This window comes from Anopheles gambiae, chromosome 2 (assembly GCF_943734735.2).
Source record: "Anopheles gambiae chromosome 2, idAnoGambNW_F1_1, whole genome shotgun sequence".
Taxonomy (NCBI): domain Eukaryota; kingdom Metazoa; phylum Arthropoda; class Insecta; order Diptera; family Culicidae; genus Anopheles; species Anopheles gambiae.
The window spans coordinates 80181664-80201702 of NC_064601.1; the positions used below are offsets into that span (position 1 = coordinate 80181664).

A 20039-nucleotide genomic window follows, 5' to 3' on the forward strand; every position below is an offset into this window, starting at 1 on the left:
AATTCATTTATCATATCCATATACCAGCAACATTCGTCGCATTTGACAACTGCCGTCGATCCTGGTTTTGTGCTTTTTTCTAAAGCCTTGACCAAATGTTCTGTATGATTTAATTTGTTTAACTGATTAAAATATTCGATATAGTAAGCTGCAAAACCAAACACATTAAAAAGTTATGATAATACATATCCTTAACAATTATAATCATTATTTCTTAATCAACTGAAACAAAACACTGATAAATATTTCTTTCATCTTAACTGAAAAGTATGACGCTTTTGTTTCTCAAACTGCACCATGAAATAACTCAAATGTTCGGTTAACGTTTTAGCAATGGCAACATTTATTATGTTTCAACTTAAGTACGCTTTAAAAAGTAAGCCTGCCTCAACAGAATGTGCAGCGTTTTTCGTCTTGCATAATACAGTACTGGTTTTTGCGTTTGTTTTGCATGTTTTTGTTTTGAAGCCAAATAGTATGTTGCTGCTGCTGGCACTGGGCAAACGCACCAGCGAAAGCTTAAATAAATTGATACACGGAAATTATTGAACGACTGCAAATAGCGCACAAAATACAAACATAAACAGTGTATACTCACTGGTGCAGACCAGTGCTTCGCTACACCCGGAAATGATCTGGGACGGACGGAAATAATCTTACACGAAGCAAACTTTTACAAAAATGCTACAACTACTCATTCCTTTCAAGGCACACCCGGCCGACAAGGCACAGCTTGTTTTTCTGCCCGTGGTTGGCTATACTGTTTTTCTGTTATAAATATTTCACACTTAATTCTGTACATCTCAGTATCGAAGGGAGAGCGTACCAAACGCACGACCTTTCCTCTTTCGATGCTTGTGTTTCTGTTGTTGTTTTTCTCTCTCGTTGAGTTTTTTTGTTCTGTGGGATTGATTAGACGCTGTCTGAGTTTTTTGTTTCTTCATCTTCTGCCCTTCGTTCACTTCTCGACAAATAATACACTTTCCAGAAAAAAACGATCATCATAAGTACCACTTACAATAGGGGAAACGGGGAATGGGCAAAGGAGAACAAGGACGGCAATGGAAAGTTGATGGGAAGAAAGATGGAAGTGATATCTACAACATCGATTAGTAAATCTGCACACCTCTTCAACATAACCTCTTCGTTGCTCCTACTTCTATCAATGCTACCGATGCGCTATGTGTCACATGATTCGCATCGAGCGATTAGCTTCTTTTTGAGCGGTTTGAATTGTTTGAGTTTTTTTTCTTTCCACTACTGACCCGCTAGAAATTGCTCTCTAGAATAGTGATAGCACACAAACCATCCAACATGTACACATTTTTACATCACTTATCAGTTAACAGATGGACGCTCTCATTTGCTTTCCGGGTTACTTGCACCGTTTAGATTAATGCGCTACATCACCGTTTCGATGACATGCGCTTTAGTTCATAATCTGATCCTTGATACTGTTGTAAGCGGCTTCAATCGGCGCTAGGACGACAATCACCACCATCGCTATGACCAGTCCGAGCACGATCAGTATGTACAGGAATAGCATCGACTTACGGAAGCCCGAGAACTGTGAGAGATAAAAAAGAACAAAAAAGGACAAATAAATTAACACACTCAGCCTGATAGAACTCTATAAACGGTACAACAACGTACAGCAGCATCCTGTTTCCGTTCGCTGGAGCTCATGGAATTTCGCGACGGAGTCATATCGGCCATTGGGAAGGACGTCACACGCTGGCCACTTCTTCGCTCGCTCACGCAGCCACCGATCTGTATCCAGGAGAAGATCTACACATTAACGCATTGCAGATGGACTGTTCGTGGCGACAACGGCCCCCCACCCGTGGTTAGTATCGGAAGTGGAAAAACCTGCCCTCGGTTAGCACCGGTGTATGTACAATTGATGTGCCAACGTGAACCATTCAATGGTTGGATTTATTTACAACACGACGAGTCTAAGCACCCACAGTCGAAGAGAATGTGCGCAAAACTGTTGCATTCCGGCAAGGTAATACCTTACCAGCGCGAAACCAGTTCGGTTGGCACAGTATCGTTATTAATGGCACAGTAACACCTGTACTGGCTAGTGCTCAGCAGAGATGTATCTCAAAACACACACATTTGAAAACAAACCCACTATACTCACGGAGAAAATCAGATGCATAAACACGTGGAAGGCGACGAACGCGACAAGGATAAAGTCCATCCACTCGGGTAGTTCGGCCTTCTGCAGCTGTACGGCAAAGAAGATGGCAACGATCGCGATCACGTGCGCCAGATTTCCACCCAGCCAGTGCAGCCAGTTGAAGATGGGCCGCTTGCTCGAGCCCGGATGTGGCCGGAAGAATGCACCGATGGGTTGCAGGAAGCACAGTACAGTCGTGACGATGCCGAGAATGGCGTGAGGATTGCGAACCTGCGACCAGCCTCCGATTTCAACAAAAATTACCACAATACCAGCGACTGTGAGGGCCCACGTGACAATCATCAGGAATCGATGCCACTGCAAAACGGAACGGACGGTTATCAATCTCTGATCATTCCACAAATCTGTGTCTGTACTGCAGCTTACCGCAAACCACTGATCTTTGCCGCACATCTGACTGCCAACCCAGGTCTGGCGGAAGTAGCGGGCAAGAAGAATGCCGAGCGAAGCCGTTCCGATCCAGGCGGTGATCATGAAGGCACCGTGCAGGCGGAGCAACAGCTTCGAAGATCCCTGCACCGGGCCAACCTCCGCCAGTGACTGCGGGCTGCCCGACACGTGACGGCCGATGTCGTGATAGTTGACGTTGGTTGCTACAGCACGAGGGAAGGAGATACGGATTAGTGTTTCACCAGAAGCACCGATCAAGCAAAACTGTAGCTGCACTTACATTCCACCGATGATCCGGCCGCAAGCAGCAGATGGAACTTATCGTTCAGCAGATCAAACTTCTGGCCCTTGACCGTGCTGACGGCGTCGCGTTCCACTTTGCAGTAAATCACACCATCATTGTACGACTTCTCCAGCACTTGGAAGATGTTTTGCGGCTGTAACGCGTAGAGAGTTGCCATTAATGGGTATTCTATATTCAACAGCAATGAAGATTCGCTTTGATACGTACCACTCCCAAACGTGTAGATCCATATGGACCAACCGTGGTCCACGAGGCGTAAGCGTTTACCGTACCCTGTTCCGGGACACATTCAATCACGGAGTCTTCACCCATCTTGGCGTCACTGGACAGTCCGAAGGCAACGTAAGCAGGACGATCTGAAAGACAGAACGTTACACACATTAGCTCGTTCCATTGAACTTCTATCCCGCTCACGCTACTCACTGTATCCTGCCTTCATTTCAAATACGTAACGCGCTCCCAGCACCGCGATCGTGACCACCGCCCGGCAGTTCTTGCTATCGACGCATCCCTCCGGAAATCCGAAGCATCCCTTGCTCTGTCCGCACTCCTCGTAGATCGGGTCGGCCGCTACCGGCGCTTCTGTTTGTGCCGGCCGGTAAGGTGGCACGGTTGTCGTCGTGGTCGGGCGCTTGGTCGGCGCCGTACCGGGCGCCACCGTCGTCGAGCTAGCTACCACGCGCACCCGTTCCGACGGAATGCCAACCCAGAACTTGTCGTAGTCCTGCGCGATCGTAGCGTTGAAGATCACATCGCCAACGAAGTTGTCCGGAGCGGTCCACTCAAGCGTCAGCTCCTGCTTCGGGCTGGTGTTGGTGTGTGTGGCCGTATCGCCTCCGGCCTGACAGTCGATCAGCTTGATCGCGCTCGCATCCGAGTCGACAAACCGGCCGACAATGTTGTTCGGCGGGTCGGCAGCACGGGCCTGTATCATGTAGCCCTTGAACACAATGTTGGCGGGGAAGGATTCGATATCGATCTTGAGCATCTGCCCGCTACCGACCACCGACGTTTGGGGCGTGATCAGGAACGGCGTCTTGGTGGTGAGCGGTGGGATGCCTCCACCGTGGAACGGCAGCATGTTGTCGCAGACCGATGTTGGCGCACCGTTCGGCAATCCGTACGATGGCACTAGCGTGCTCAGCACGAGTGCCAAGCAAAGTAGAGGTAGCATGGTGAAGGAAACTCCTTATCCTGTGGAGTGGACGAAAAAATGCACATTGAAGCAGCTCATTAGAATGACGAAAGACAAATGACAAGCATTGATGAGACTCTCACACTATTACATAATGGCACAGCAAATGGTAAGCTTTGAACACATAAAAAAAGATGAATCCAATAAATCGAATCATTATTGACACATTTATCATAGCTTAATTCGTAAGTGATTCCAATGCGAACCACTCCCATCGTTTTACAAGCGCTTCAGCAAACATCTCTCCTCTCTTTCTCTCTATCTATGCCTCCATAACTAGAAAGCTCGAAAGCTCTCAATTCCCTCAAGACTTGAGCCGTCCAGCCGATTTGTGCTGATATACTGTCTGGCCAAGCAACCAACAAAAAATATCCTTACCTCCCTTAACGCTGTACTTACGCACGCAGGCATATTAGTGTGCTTGGGGGTTAAAGTAACAAAAAGAAAATGTTGAGCTGCACGGTTTAGACAAAAAAAGACTAGCACAGCATGAAGCTGCTACCGTATCTTGCCAAGCCCATCAAATTGATCCCATAAATCAAAGCAATCCGGAGAAACAAACAAACAAAGCTACAAACACACACACACACACACACACACACACACACACTGGCGCAACCAACAGCGTGTAGGAAAGTGCGAGAACAAAACAATCAACACTTATGGGATGAGCTTTTTTTTGGTAGGAGGCAGGGCGAGAGCAGCAAAACAGTTTTTTGTTACTGTTCTGAGTTTGCTTCTATGTTTTTCTACCGTCCTTTTGCACTCGAGCGGACAATTTGGCGCAGTTTTTTTCCGCACAATTTTTTCCATGTTTCCATGCATCTGTACCGGTTGTTTTTCTCGAGTCTTTATTCTTTTTCTTTGAAGAAAAAAATATTTTCCACTGTGTAGTATACATTTTGCTACCATCCTTCGCAGGACGTCTCAATAATGCCAGAATTTGTGCAAGGGCCAGCTCGTGATATCGAAAGCACTACATCATGCCCTACTTGGGAGCGTAATTTAATGGTCAGGTACACCCGGTACCCCGCCACAACGGGAGCGTTCCCTCGACAAAGAACACCAACACACAAGCACACACCCACACTCACATGCCTTCGCAATAAAGCATAACAAAGCGGCTCCTTCAAGGAGCCTTTGCACAGGTTCGGACCAAAACGGTAGCCAGGGACTGCCAAAAGCTTCGGGACGAATGCTTTCTTTGCTTCGATCATACTATACCTGCTTCTCGTTTCCTTATTCAACACAGCCAACAATGAATTTTCCACCCCAGTGCGGTACGAACTAAGCCAAGCATTTGTCGGACACTCTTGGTTGAAAATCTATCCGCTCCCTCTCGCCGGCCCACCGTCATCATCACGGTAAAAGGTGAGCCATGCAGAATGAAAACGATCAAAACACTTCTCCTTTCGATAGGGAGTAGACTGGCAGGTGGAAAAGGTGTGTTGCTATAATAAAAGGCAAAAGAAAACACCCCACACTCAACCCCGGTATGCTTGACCGGAAGTGGTAATTGAGGGCAAGGATTTTGGAATAAATCTCCCATTGGGCTCAGTTTGTTGTGTGTTTGTGCTTGTTTTATAACTTGTTTTTTTTTGCTCGCAGAATATTTTCCGCACACTTTTTCTCTTTTGTGGCTTACGCATTCACCCAGACGATCGATAAGTCATATCGATGAGACAGAGGTAGTTGTACTGAATTAAAAAATAAAGTTCTTTAAATTTATCGTTTTTTTCCGTATTGCTCAATCGATTTTATTTCTATTATATTTGATCACCACAGAAACATGGTTCCACCTATCGTTGCATGTCGCACCAACCGACTAGGCTGATGATATCTAGGGAATAAGTAGACCGGTCGCTTTTGTTAAGGTAAGGCGTGCTGGTCGAGTGGAGTTTCCCAGTACAAACCCGCGTGCAGCCGGGTTTCCCGCAAACAGGTAGAATGGAGGAATACATGAAAAAACTCATCAACTTAGCCCAGCTGCAGCGCAAGACATTGACCTCCCTCAGGGAGGTGGTTGCTGTGCGTTTGGTGCACTCTTTCAATCAATGTGTAACGCTGACCCCGAGCTAGTGGGTTTCATTCTCCTGCTGCCACCGCATACACACACAACACGTGCAGAATGGTAGCGGGTGGGTGGGCTTAGAAGCGTAGGGGAGGAGATGTTTTCTTCAGCAATCCACTCGGACCATGCAATTACCGGACTGCAGGCTGCGTTTGCACTCTCGCCCATGCATGCAAGCTGGCGTGTGCATCTCGCATGTTGTCTATTGACGAAACATGGGCTCGGACCGATGTGTGGACAGTGCCGTGTCATGTCGACCGTCGGTCGTTGACCTTTTCGGTTGGTTCGACGCGATAAAAAGCAGCGTGATTATTTATTGATCACCATGGTATGGTTTACTGTACATGCAGCAGATGGAGATTTGATAAGTAAATGTTATGAGAAAATGCAAAAGTTTCTATGCCATCAGTTTAATGTAGCTTTGAGACAACTACATAAAAGGATACCAATTTGGCGGTCTTCTTCAGGCAGCTTATAATGATTTTTCATTCCCAAGAGCAATAGAAGTAGATTTTTTGGATTTTTATTAATATTTAGTGTGAATGTATAGGAAAGATTTCTTCAAAATATGAGCAAGTTCATTAAAAATAAACATGTAAAAAATGAAACATGTAAAAATGCACATTACGAATGCTGCTCAGAATTTTAAAATTTTTAGTCCCTAGAATTTCAACAATACAGACTTATGGAACGTTCCTCTTGAATAACAACCCTTGAAAATGCCAGCTGATAAGGATCTCAAACCAAAAAACAATCACTAACACACCTGCGCTCGAAGTTCATTCAATTTTCAGTTTTTGAATTATTTCTTTGATTTAAAACTGGCAGTTTTTTTTTTTTTCATTTTTAGCTCAGTTCTACTTTGAGTGTAATATTACTGATACAAAACCGTTCAGATGATTTTTAAAAATAATGATTTTCATGATCATTTTTATTTATGTATTTATTTATTTATTAAATCTAATCTTGTGCAATAGTTAATTAATAGAGCTGCTGTCATTTGCTATTTCGTCTGAAACCTGGCAAATTCCCAAATTTTTGTTTTATAGGTTTTTTATTAACAATTATTAAACAATTTGATTGGTTCATATTTCACATTGTTTATATTTCATATTATCAAGCAAATGGTAAAGGCTTTCTTTTTGTTGTTCAAAGTCATATTTTGTATAGAAACTCGGCAGTAGGATTCAGTAAGATTGGCAGTATTCTAAAAAAGTTCCAACGCGTGAAAGTAATACATCTAACTCAATATATTGAATAACTAAAGTTCCAAAGGTTTTACTGGTTTTGAAAAGAAGCACTACATACTAAAACGGCTGATTTCTGACTCTTTCTTTAGTATCTACGGGAAACGAATCTGATTAATTCATGAACCATTCTTTAATTTGTGTCACATAATCACATTCCAGTGATGCATTTTAAAACTCTGTTTTATATTGCCCCAATTGCACATCGTCATCATCATCGTCAGAATTATGAAACCATATGCCCGTTTCACGACCTGTTTCACGTACAGAAACATCAGCCAAAGGTAACGCTGCTCAGAATAGTTCATGAAACAGTTTATCGCAAAACGGTGAACTGAATCGACAGCGGTAAAATGGCTCACTAAAACCATGTCAGGCTTATGCCTGCATTCCCAGGCAAACCGGGGAGGCCGAAGAAGTGCTCTTCCACAACTCGTTACGGTACGGTTTCGTTCAAGTCCCACTGCCAGGCAGTGCAGACCAGGAAACGTGATACTAGACCTACATTCATTGAAGCATTTGCTAAAATTTACTCACGTATAGAACACTGATTCCAATCATTCCACTTAAACGCATTCCACGCATCTGTGGCCTCACAAATCTGCTCACAAATCGCGCTCAAGCACCATTTAGACGGTGGTTTGTTTGCCCCTTTCCTCTCCACCGGTTCCCGCTGCGCCCAATAATCCACACCGGAACACGTGTCACGTTCGTGCCCGGTTTCCTGGCCCGGAAGCAACGGCACGTTCGGAAAAGTTTGGCTACTAGTGATACCATGTCGTATGCATAAATTCATATTCTATCGCCCGCGATGCTGTTGCACGAGTTTTTGATCGTGTTTGGAGTGTTTATGCAATGGAAGGATCAAATTAAGGCTTGGAACATCGAGAGGACTACAATTTTTTAGGCAGATGAATTCATTAAAAAAAAATTATTTATTGGGATAAGTGCCCTCACAAAACAGATTAACCCAAATAAGATTCGATGAACGATTAAAATTAGTTTCCTCTTAGTAGTAGAATAGTATAAATCTTAGTAGTAGAATTGTAGAAAATAGTAGATATCATGATTCAACTTAAAACGTCTTTTTCCTTGTTTTTAAACCATTTCATGTCGACATGTCGATGACCGCGTCGCTCTAAAAACGTCCTAACAGTCCAATGCCAATGCCAAAAAACCATCTTTTTTGCGAAACGTTAACACTGTCCCGATCCGGCTTCTTTCTTTAGCTAATTATTCATAACCCCTTCGCGAACAGTTCAGTTCCGTGCGCAAGAAACCGGAACGCGGATATAACAGTGTCGCGCGTGCAAATATGGACGGACTGTTTTTTTCTTTTCGACACGACTTAGATGCAGCGACATTGATAGAGGTTTTTAATGGTTGATGGCCTTTCAAATTCGTATCGCGCCAAGTCACCGAAGGGGGTTTCTTGTTTGTAGCCGGAGCTCAAGCATAGCTACAAAAATTCCACCACGATTGAATTTTATGGCTTTGCGGCGTTTCATTAGCAAAAACTGAGCGACAAGTTGTATTGTGCGCGATTTATGACACCGGAATGCTTCGCAAGGCGACGAAACCTTCTAATATGGAACAACCTGACCGAGGCTAGGTACATTTTGTTTTTTGGGAACTAAAACCCCCAAGCGTATCAAAAACGACGAAATGAGCGTTTGGTTTGAAGCGTGTTCGATAGCACCGAACAATGGCATACGTTTTGAAGTGGATTTGAAGCGTAGTTCAATTCATTTAAAGTGTATAGCAATCAAGGCCAGTAGGCAGCTGAGCAAGGTGTTAGGCTTTTATGATTTTGTGAGTTTTTCCAAACGTTTTTTCACCCGTATGTGTGCAGATGCGATATTAAATAAGGATTTCATTGTTTACTCTCCCTCGCCGATGACTATTTAAGTTTCCTTGGCAAGATTAACACTTAAACTACAAGGTGTTTTATGAATGTATCAAGAGAATTATTTCGTATTATGGGCCCTTTTCCCTTTTAAGATCGTAGGTTGAAATTTCAACCTACCAGCTGTTTGCATTCTATAGCAGTTTTCGAGCAGCTATCAAAGTGGGTATAATATACCGGTGGGCTTATCCCAAGGTATATGTATTTAGAAGGTTGATTTTTATCGCTTCTGCTTCTGCATAAAGATTTTAAGAGTGTTGCTCGAATCTAATTCTAGCTTTGAGGCTGAAATAATCTAGGATGAAAATCGCAGGCTAGTTTTGGGTGTGGTTTTGTACGGAGTGTAGACATGATTTCAGCCTCCAACTGTCAAACTCCACATGTAAAAGTTAACTAATATCGTGAAACATCCCTATATTTGCAATTCATGAGCAATTTCAATTAACCACCAAGAATGTTTGAACTATCGTTGACTTTAACAATAATTATGATAAATTTGAAATGCTTTCGTGTAGCACAGTGGTCTTGTAACAGCACTTGTGACAGAAGATAGAATTGATTTTTAAAAGAAAAGCTTATTTCAATACATATCGTGCAATTTTTGAAAAGATTAAATTTTCAACAGGCATGTCTAGAAAAATATTTTAAAATAAGTTTTATCGAAAAGCTTTAAACTAAGTCTACAAAATATATATATATATATATATATATAATTCCAGTGGTCCGTGATCCTAAAAATGTGGGAGTACGCTGCTGTAAAACATTTTGTTCACTGAACTACTAAACAAAATAACATAAATGGTAACGCACACACATTACAAACGTACCCATTTGGTTTTCCACCCATGATGATTAGCTTATTTGGCTGATAAACAATACATTCGTACGTTATTTTCCCAACTCATCGAAGCGTAGAATAAGACAATTGTTCATACCTCAAATAAACGATTATCTCGATGACACACCGCACAGTGAAACACCTTTAAAAAAACAAAAACGCACCCGTAAAGTTTCTTCCACAGCCACGCTTAGCCTGTGTTCTATGTTTAGGTGCTTCTATTCCCTCACCCCTTATCTTTCTTATTCGTTTCCGTCTCTACCTTGTGTGCCTCAACGCCCACCTTACTTCCACCTTGCCAAACAGCGTCTCGCACCAAAGGTAAATATCTGCTGGTGGTAGCCACGAGCCCACTGGAAAAGGTTAATGAGGGTGTTGAACAAATTAACAAACAAACGTGCCAACCGTTGATTGTTGGTTCAGTTTAGTGTACACCGGCTCTGAAGGATGTATTTTCAACCATAGCATAGTAGCAGGTATGAGTGCGTGTGTATGTGTGTGTGCACGCTTTTTTGTTGCTTTCTTTATTCCCATTTTGTTATCATCGCATTGTATTAGTCGTGCTTTACTCTCTCCATGGGTCTCTCCCATTCCGCTCAGCGAAAACCGCACCATGTTTATGTCATTGCGTACGGTTATGTTTATGTTTCGGTGATTCTGCTCGTCTACTACCCTCCCCCCCCCCCCATGTTCGGACCCACAGTACCAACACACACATGTGGGAGTGCAAATTCATACATCGGAACGGGTTTTACCGCTAGCGAAACGGGGCTTAGTTTGTTCTTTGCCAAATTTACCACCAAATTTACCGTACCCTGATGATCGCGAGTGCTTTTTTTTGTTGTTTGGGAGGTGTTATGCATATTATACACCCAAATAGCAGAAACAGGAAAGCGCTGGCTATGATGTGCCGATGACAAACGTGCACCAATCGCTCGATTATGAATGTGTGCAAACGCGTAAGCTTTGTAAAGGTACGGCCAAGGTAGGTGGAAAATGCACCACACCAAACACAGTCACACACCCACCACCAGCGCACCTGTTGGCATGATTGATGGACAGAGCAAATATTAAACACTGCTGGGTTGCTTCCGGTCTTATCTTCCCAGCACGACACACAAAGTACACGCTGTAAGCTGGTGCCGTTCAGCAACCGAAGGACATCGAACGGATGGTGAGCGTAAGCGAAGTGCACTTCCGGTTTGAAAATGGAATTAATTCCATTACTACCGCCCACTACGCTACGCATCTACGCCGGCGTCAGCGTCGTTCGTGAGGGGGGAGGGTAAAGATTTATGCCGGTGACATTGCGTTGGCATTATGGGTGCACCTTTCCGATACGCATCGATTAGTTTTCAATTGTCGTTTTACAGACCGGCTGACCTGTATAACTGTTCCTAGAATGATTTTGTCTTATTGAATCTTTGTTGAGCACTAATCGTGTAGATGTATGTTTTTAGGATTCCATATTTCTAAAAGGTTTAAGTTGAAAATGCTACCAACAATAATGCCAACAATTGTCTCCAGCATTGTTTTGCTATTTGCGAAAAACAGTACATCTCTCTTCGTCTCTTTGTAAATGTTCCCCATTCATTATCTTCTGCAAATATATGCTTTTGCACAATGCCATGAACTAATTTGCATCATTATTTTCAATATTATGTAGCTACGTTTGCCGCCTCTTCCAAAGTGAGAACGGTTTTCTCAATTAACGCAAAAATTACACAAGCACCAAATTTGCACACCAATCGATTGTTTCAGCATGATACGAAAGCAAAACGAAAAAACCCTCTCATCGCATCGAACGAAAAACAAATCGAACAAAAATCGAAAAAAAACAACCGGTAAACCATTTCAGCTGGTGTTGGCGCACTGTTCCAGTTACATGCGTGGTGCGCATTCCACCATCTGCTCCATCCAGCGTCTGCCAAATTGCGATTGAACAACAAGTGGCAGCGCGGCCAAGTGCCATCTCGCCGTCAAACGCTCCTCCACCTGCCGGGACGTCTCGGGAGAGAGAGAGAAAGAGAGAGGGCACAAGAGAACTCAAACAAATCCCCATCCAGTCGGAAGGATTTATCGAGTGTTCGAATGCTAACCACCTCCTAGCGGTGGAACGCCGCGAAAGAACAGTAAACGTAACGGATTATTATTACTGTTTTCCCGAAATTGTTTTCGCGGCTCGATACGCTTCGACTCGACCTGATTGATTCGGGTGCTTCGCTGCGAAGGTGCTGCGGTAGCCGATGCGAATATTAATTGGCAAGCTTAAATATTCATTATGAAGTATCTTCGCTTTCCAGCCACTTGCTACATCCTACCGTCCCGCGCCCTGTAAGAACTAAGCTGAAATGCTACTGGTTTTGTCAGGCTGCCCTACTCCCCGGCAGGCGAGTTGAAAGTGAACGGAATTCCTCTTCACCAGTGGCTCGGTATTCTTAAGTACGCGGCTTTATCGACACTCCGCAGCAGCTCCGTTTTCCGCACGATGGAAAATTGCTTTTTTCACTCCATGTATGAATCACGCGTTGGAATGTTTTATGTTCACACGAGCGCGCGCGCTTTTACACAAACACTCCGGCACTTTTGAGCACGCATACTTGCTAAGCAAACCACGGGTACATTGATACAATCGGGCAACAAATTTAGAACCCTTTTCGCAGAATCCAAACCGCCAACGTCACGTACGGGGTGATTCAACCCCTTGGCACGACCACTCCCTATCACGCCTTCATCGAAAACACTTTTCGAGCACGGCCACCATCAGCGCTTTGCAGCTGGAGAATCTTAAGGAAACCATTGTAACGAAACTGCCTACACAAAATTTACAAAGCAAGCAACACGACTCCATTTCCAAATCACGCTTTAATCACAACAGCCCACACAAACGTAACTGAGCCTATGGTGGTTTACAGGTTCCACTTATGATTCCCTTACGTGTGTCACCAAGTGCACGGCACGTTGACGTTCGCAGATCACTCAAGCGAACCCTCGATCATTAGTCACCAACAGAGGCGAGTGATAATGATCACACCACTGACAGCGACACAACCCCCGCACATTCGAGAACTTCCTTTCCCGCAAAACCTCCGAGGCCGGTTCCTACAGCGATCACTATCACGGACTGTCACACTACCATTTTTACCCTTCACAAGGTCTAGCGTTCTCGGCATCGCCCTACCACTTACCACGGATACGCGTAAAAGCAAACCACCGAATAGAGCACAACGTCAACGTCCCAAGCAACAATCGAATCGAATGCCCTGCCGTTGTTGCTTCGTACAGCTCTCGCAAGCGACTGAAACCGGTGCCGGTGGACAACTGCAAAGTGCGAGAGACCCGCGTCTTAGACCTTCGCGAGATGTCTCCCTTCCCTTTCAGCCGGCTCGGGCAAGGCATACACGCTGCCCGCAACGGTCAAGCACCAGGCACCGGACACCGACCTCGATCTTCGGGCATCGGCGGCAGCACTTCCTCGACCTGCGCCCGTCCTCGGTCTGTCGGTGCCGCAGTCGTCATGGTGTCGCGACAGCACAATACACATGGTGCTGCGCTTAAAACGGTCACCATGCGAGGAGCTAATTAGGCTGCAAGCTGAAAGCGAAATTAATAGCAACCGGCCGCAACAAGTGCCCTTACACCGTTCTGAGCGCTGCTCTACTTCTAATGTGTATGTGTGTGTTTTTGTTCCGTTCCTTTCTAGTTAGGTACTGCGTTAAATCAAATCTTTTGTAACAAGTTTATGGGTGGTTTAATATGTTCATAAAGTTGAGGCAAGACTGTGTCTATAACTTTGAAAGCATAAATTAAGGAAATCAAGCATATTTTACAAAATTGCTTTTCTTTGGAATTTTATATGACTAATGTATCCCTCCTTATTTGGTTCTAAACTGCGCGAAATTAAAATAGCACATTACTTTAAAACATATCAGGAAGAACGAATTTGCTGTATTGCTTAACAATACTTTAATATATTGATGGTACATTTTTCAATTATTTACGATTATTGCTAAAAAAAAGGTGCGAAATAAAAATAGCATCAACTGGAGTTTTGATAAATTTTTGATCGTACCATTTCAAACATATATTTAAAATACATAATGTTTGTTCTTGGAATGAAAATATATGTAATTGTTTCAAATAACTTTAATTAATTTCTAACCAACGGACAAAAATATAAACTATAGCGAGCGATATTCGCTTTGTTCCAAATGTTCACAAATAAAGGGTTTTAACATACATCAGCTATGTGCTTTTATCTATTTTCATATTAAAAAAAAAACAAGTGTAGCTTTATGATTTTTCATCTAGTATCAAAGCTAGATAGCATGCTGACCACATGACGACTGCAATATGTTTGCATAAATCCAGCCTTAAGTAATACAATCCATGATCTAGGCCAATTTGTGAGTCATACTGTTTCATCTAGATAATTTCATTTATTTTGGTTTATTTTCGAACACTTTATGCATTAACATCCATTCCAATAAAAACAATTTGATGACAAATCTTCCCAAATAATAAGAGCATAATGGCGAGTGTACTGTAAGAGCTCTGACTCAACTTATAACATGATGTTTACGTTTATCGTATCACTGGAGTTGCGTCACATGTTAATCAACAAGTTTAGCTTAATTTCGCCCAGAAAGAGAACATTTTTTAACCTTTCGTGATGGATTTTTTTTTAAATTAGCACGACTTGAACCTCATCAAGAGTAGTTTACGTCGATTATTATGAAATTACATGTCTTAATGTGTTGCAGAATGTGATAATCCACTATATTTAACCATGGAAATGGCCATCATACTCGATTTTGATAAGCTTTTGTTAACTAATACACGTGTTTTATTGAATCTTCTCTTATCTGTCATTTAAACCATGTCTTTGCTCGGATTTTTGGCTCAGATTCAGTAGTTTTTGAGCATTCTTCAGTATTCTGCCGACTCAAGTATTCGTTAAAAAGATGTTTGAACCGTCTGTACGGTCGTTATATACCTCTTCCATATAAAAGTTAGCATCAATCTTTATTTTCGTACGCTAGAAGCTGTGATCAGTCCAATAATTTTAGTCTAATGAAAAAACTAATATCGATTTTGCAGATTTTTGAGTACCACTTCTTTTCTGATGTTTACTAACCGAAACTAAATCATAACCTAAACGAAATCCCGAAAAAAGAATTACAAGAAAACTGTTTTACGCGATGGTGCTATTCTTATTTCGCACCTGTTGTTAGGAATATTCCATTATAATTAAAAAAATATACCATCAACATATTAAAGTAATGTGCTTAAAAGGTGTGAAACAGTTTATTTTACCATTCTGGACTGAAAAAATTTACATCAGAATGGTAATTCCAAAATTACTTAAAAAATGGTGAATGGATATTTTTAATACTTAAAGAATTAAAAATTCTTCTTTCTTATTACATTAGCATTTGAAGACTTTCAAGGGAATTTAGGGAACATTTCAAATGAGATTGCAATATATTCAAAGCATTACAATATTACATGTGCATAAACAATTATGCTGTATTGATATATTTCTGAAACAAAGTGCCATGAAAATATCGAAACATAATGAACTTTTTCATTAAAAATATTGAATTCTAGCACACACTTACAATAATTACCCACATAACAAATTATTCCACTCTATCGCCTCATCTTCACACGATCCGTGCTGTTTGAGAGTTTCCGAGAACGCTGTACACTAGCCGTCGTGCTGTTTAAAATTCAATCTGCGGTACAATCTCCGTCGGTGCACTTTATCGATTTTCGCACATTCTCACCGTCGTTAAAAACCATTTATCGTAATGAAGCACCGTGAACACCAGCGTGCCGGCGATCAGCTCACCGGAGCATGCCCCCTGGACGAAATATGCTACCCATGTGTGTCCCGCCGTGCATGAAGCACCACCCACAGCATCCACCGCATTGAGTTCGCAGCGGAAAGTGACACGGTTGAAGTTTACCACAATCCCATCATCAGCATCAGCATCATCACCATCATCCCGAGGCTCAGAAACAAAGCATCTGGGGGTAGGAGACGCGAAAAAAATGCACATAACGTAGGCCTGATATAATAACGGAAAACCATAGCCCCGGACTGTTAAGCCGTGAATGATTGATGAACATTTTCATTATTAATGCAATTAATCTAGCATAAAACGAAATTTAACAGCACATTACTCGTACTAACTGCTGGCTTCCGCGGTTGGTCGGTGGGTGTGAAGAAAGCTCGTCTTACTCGTTACAATGCTAGGACAATATCATTCATTTTGTGAGTGAGTTTTTTTTGTTATAATGTGTATGAACGCTCCACGATTTTCTGATTATCATCCACCGCCACTTATTCATGACACGGTGGGTCTTTGGCTAGTATTTCAGTTAGCCGATGGTCTAGCTCGGTTGCACAACCCTCTTCGTCCCGCACTTCATCTGCGTACCCCAAATTACAACGCTGGCGAACATTGTGGTACAAAACTTTGCGACAGTAGGTGGTTTACCACCGCCTGGAAAGTTTCGAGTGTTACTTCACCGGGTTAGTGACCGGGGCAGTAGAATAGCTCAGGCATTTTTCTCGAGCACTGCACAGCTCCAAAGAGACCAACTTTGCATCTTCATTCGCCAACACAGCCAGCCACAGGCGTCGAAACGTGCCAAACGATTAAGGGTCTAGTGTTGAACTAAATCCTATTTCTATCGTCGATGCTGGGGCTGAAAATCGAACGTTGTGTGCGAACAACCCTGACCTTCGCAGGCGGCCACAATACGTTGAACTTGCTGCGGGCACCACGATGGAGCGTTTCGTACTGCCTTGAGCGATGATTTGCGAATACAGTCCCTGCTGCTCGCAATTAAGAGACAGTGGTTGTTGCAATCTTGCTGCTCGTGCAATTGTGCTTTCGTTGAACGAAGCATTAATGCAATTGGCTCAAAAAGAAGGTTGAGACAATGTATGATGTCAAAGACTTTGTGTACTAGCTGAGACGATGTTTAGCAATGAGTTAAAATGTATAATATTTTAATAAATTATGATTAAAGTTTGATTTTATATATCGGTCCTATTATACAGTTAGTATTTAGTTAGTGTTAGTGTTTACACATTACGCTGGGATTTTTTTAAAATAAATATATCATTTTGTGTAATAAAATCAAACAGTTGAAATATATTTTTAATCTTAGAACTAAATACCTAAAACTACCAAAAATTGTATTCTAATGTCAATTTTGCTTTTTTTCAAGAAAATTTGCTACCTTTTGCTCCAAGAAGCTTTCTTTTTTGTTAAAAAAAATAGTGTACCTTTAAACTTTCAAACAGCTTTTTGCACTTTTTAACGATAGCCCCTACTTCGATTAAGTAATTTTATGCTTTGGAACATTTTGTGTTTTTTTTTGTGTAAATATATTTAAAAAAGTGTTCCGCATTACTTTATTACAAGCTGCTACTGTTATTGAAAAAAAAATAATTTTACACAATTTTTGGAATATGGATTGCTAAATGTCTCTATCGACTCATCGCCTTTGTTGCATCGAGTCGATATCTATGCACCATCCCGAACACTTAGGTCTAGAGAAACTCTACGGCTCGCTCAACCCCGTTCCAGCGCTGGTCGGTCTGACCCTATGTTCCGCATGTCGGCTGTCTTTAATACTGTCTCGGATTGCTTCGACTTCGACATCTCGACTCAGTGCTTCAAGGAACGTCTCCGGCTTTTGCCGTGGCCGCAGTGTATTGCGATGCAAATCTTGTTTTTGTTATGTATTTTTTTTAATGAACTGTTACATCTTAATTAGGCCATACGGCCCGTTGAAGATTAAATAAATAAATAATAATAAATAATAATAAAATTTTGTCAGGAAAAATATCTTGACTAATTTTCCATTTTTAAGTTCAGTCTTACTCACGATTTGATTAGAAATTTAACAATGATCACGAGTATCGTCTATATATTACCTGCAAAAAGAACGAAAAAATACGTTAAACTAATTACCAAACATCCTTAAATTAGAGATAAACTTTTAGCACAGAAACTGATTCTTGCTCACAAACTTCCTCCATTTGCTAATGGAGTTCAATAATCGCTACCTCTGTGGAATTTCTAGTGTAAATTGTGAGACTGGTTTCCAGACACAGCCTATTCAAAGAAGACTGACACTTCCCACATACTGATCGGTGTGGTTTCCTGTGCTAGCATGCGCCCGACCCATCAAACGGCCGGAACGTATTTTCCCCAAGAGGAACTGATGGTTACCATCAGTCAGGGTCTGAATCATTTTCTTTGGGTTTTACCCGTTTACGTATGCTCCAGCTTTAGCTTTGCACCGGACAATAATCATCCATGACTCATCGCCTATCATCACAATGGGTTGTATCTGTGAACCATTCATCGGAAAGAAGAACAATTCTGCAACAAAGCAGCACCACAAAGTGTGTGCGTATGATAGTGCATCCAAATGAAACATTATTGCACCGACAAACAAACTAGCTCTCGCTTCATTGGTCAGTGATCTCCGTACGCATGTCACTCTATCGTTTGCGACCGAAGCCGTGTGCAAATCGGAACCGCACATGTGAACCACAACCGTTGGTACAATCTGACCGCCAAAATGATTTTTTTTCGCTCCCTTTTAGGACAATGTGTCGTTTGCGTCGACTTCGTGATCGGCGTGAGAATTTTCTGTGCCAAGATTGTGCCCTGCTTCGCTGAACGTGAACATCTGGTTGGAATTTTCGTTGATTTTTTTGTAAATATTTTTCTCTCCTCCCAATGTTCGTGCGCTCAGCCTGGTTGAATGGATGGCGAGCTACGCGACTGCGGCCAGCTTTCGCAATACCTCGCCGGAACCCGGTACCAGGAAAGTTAGAATTATTTTCTGTTCGCGTGTCACTGCTTTTCACGGTCAACGATTTTTGACTTTTGACTCGGCGTTGTGCTTGCCTTGGCGCACGTGAACGCAAAATCATTCGGACAGAAACTAAAGCCAACCGTTAATTCACACACACACATGTAGGAGGACAAAAAAATGCAACCACCCGCCCACCATGTCAAACGGTGGTCAGTTTGGAACAGTTTGCGCTCGACACTTGGTTTCGTGAGACTAACCGCCCTAACAGGTCGGCGATGGTGGTGGAATGTTCAGCCGAGTTTGCCGGAGCAAGCAAAAGGTCGCTAGTAATACCTGCGGCATTAACACATCGCAATGGTCGTTTTTGCCGCGACACATGATCGACGGGGGATTTTTTTTTATTTCACCACTCTGTGGTATGCAAAACGGTTCAGATAAGGGGCACCATGCAGCTATGGCCGCCCGTATTAGTGCGTTTGCATGCCTGCACTGCTGGAAAGATTGGCTGTATGTACGTACGTATGCGGTACGTGTGCGGTTTTTGCTAAATGAAGGATGACGGTTCTATGTTTTTGCTGCTTGGTAAGCCCTGTTTTTCAACCACAATTAGGTCACAGTATGGTAAATTCTTGGATAATTGGATAGCCGGTCGTAATGATGTGCGAATTGCTGTATCAATCAATATTAGGTTCAAATAAGATTGCAATTGAAACTAATGATGCAAACGGGAGATAAAAATTAATTTCAGATTACAATCAATAATGGATAGATTAAAATTTCCTTTTTATTCTAACACCGGTGCAAGATCATTAATTAAGAGATTTAAGAAAAATACAAAAATACTTTCTACGTACAAGATTCCTCCTTTAACTTTTAAAGTCGTTCGAAGTTTGTTAACATTCCACTTTCATTCCATTTAAAAACCTTTTGTAGTCAAAGTTTCTTCGCCATTGTGATGAATTATTGGATTCAAAACAATTTATATGAACAAAACAAATGAGAAGAGCTTGAGAACAATTCATAATTAATATA

At 42.3% G+C, this 20039-nt stretch overlaps 1 protein-coding gene across 10 annotated transcripts in view; it reads right to left on the reverse strand.

The window, feature by feature from the left end:
• Positions 1–319: 319 nt before the first annotated feature.
• The window catches only part of LOC1274877 (putative ferric-chelate reductase 1 homolog), a 51419-nt gene continuing 31699 nt past the window's right edge, over positions 320–20039 (reverse strand). For 3 of the 10 annotated variants that reach the window (XM_061643256.1, XM_061643257.1, XM_061643260.1), the window contains exons 3-9: positions 3324–4094; positions 3108–3256; positions 2877–3033; positions 2573–2799; positions 2147–2503; positions 1654–1788; positions 320–1567 (exon numbers count right to left, since the gene is read on the reverse strand). In XM_061643256.1, coding sequence (XP_061499240.1) covers positions 1430–1567; positions 1654–1788; positions 2147–2503; positions 2573–2799; positions 2877–3033; positions 3108–3256; positions 3324–4074 — 1914 coding nt within the window. In that variant the 5' untranslated portion in view covers positions 4075–4094 and the 3' untranslated portion in view covers positions 320–1429. Of the gene's footprint in view, positions 1568–1653; positions 1789–2146; positions 2504–2572; positions 2800–2876; positions 3034–3107; positions 3257–3323; positions 4095–13345; positions 13473–18065; positions 18115–20039 lie in introns of those variants that run through there. The other 7 variants (XM_061643262.1, XM_061643264.1, XM_061643261.1 and 4 more) reach the window with 5 other exon arrangements.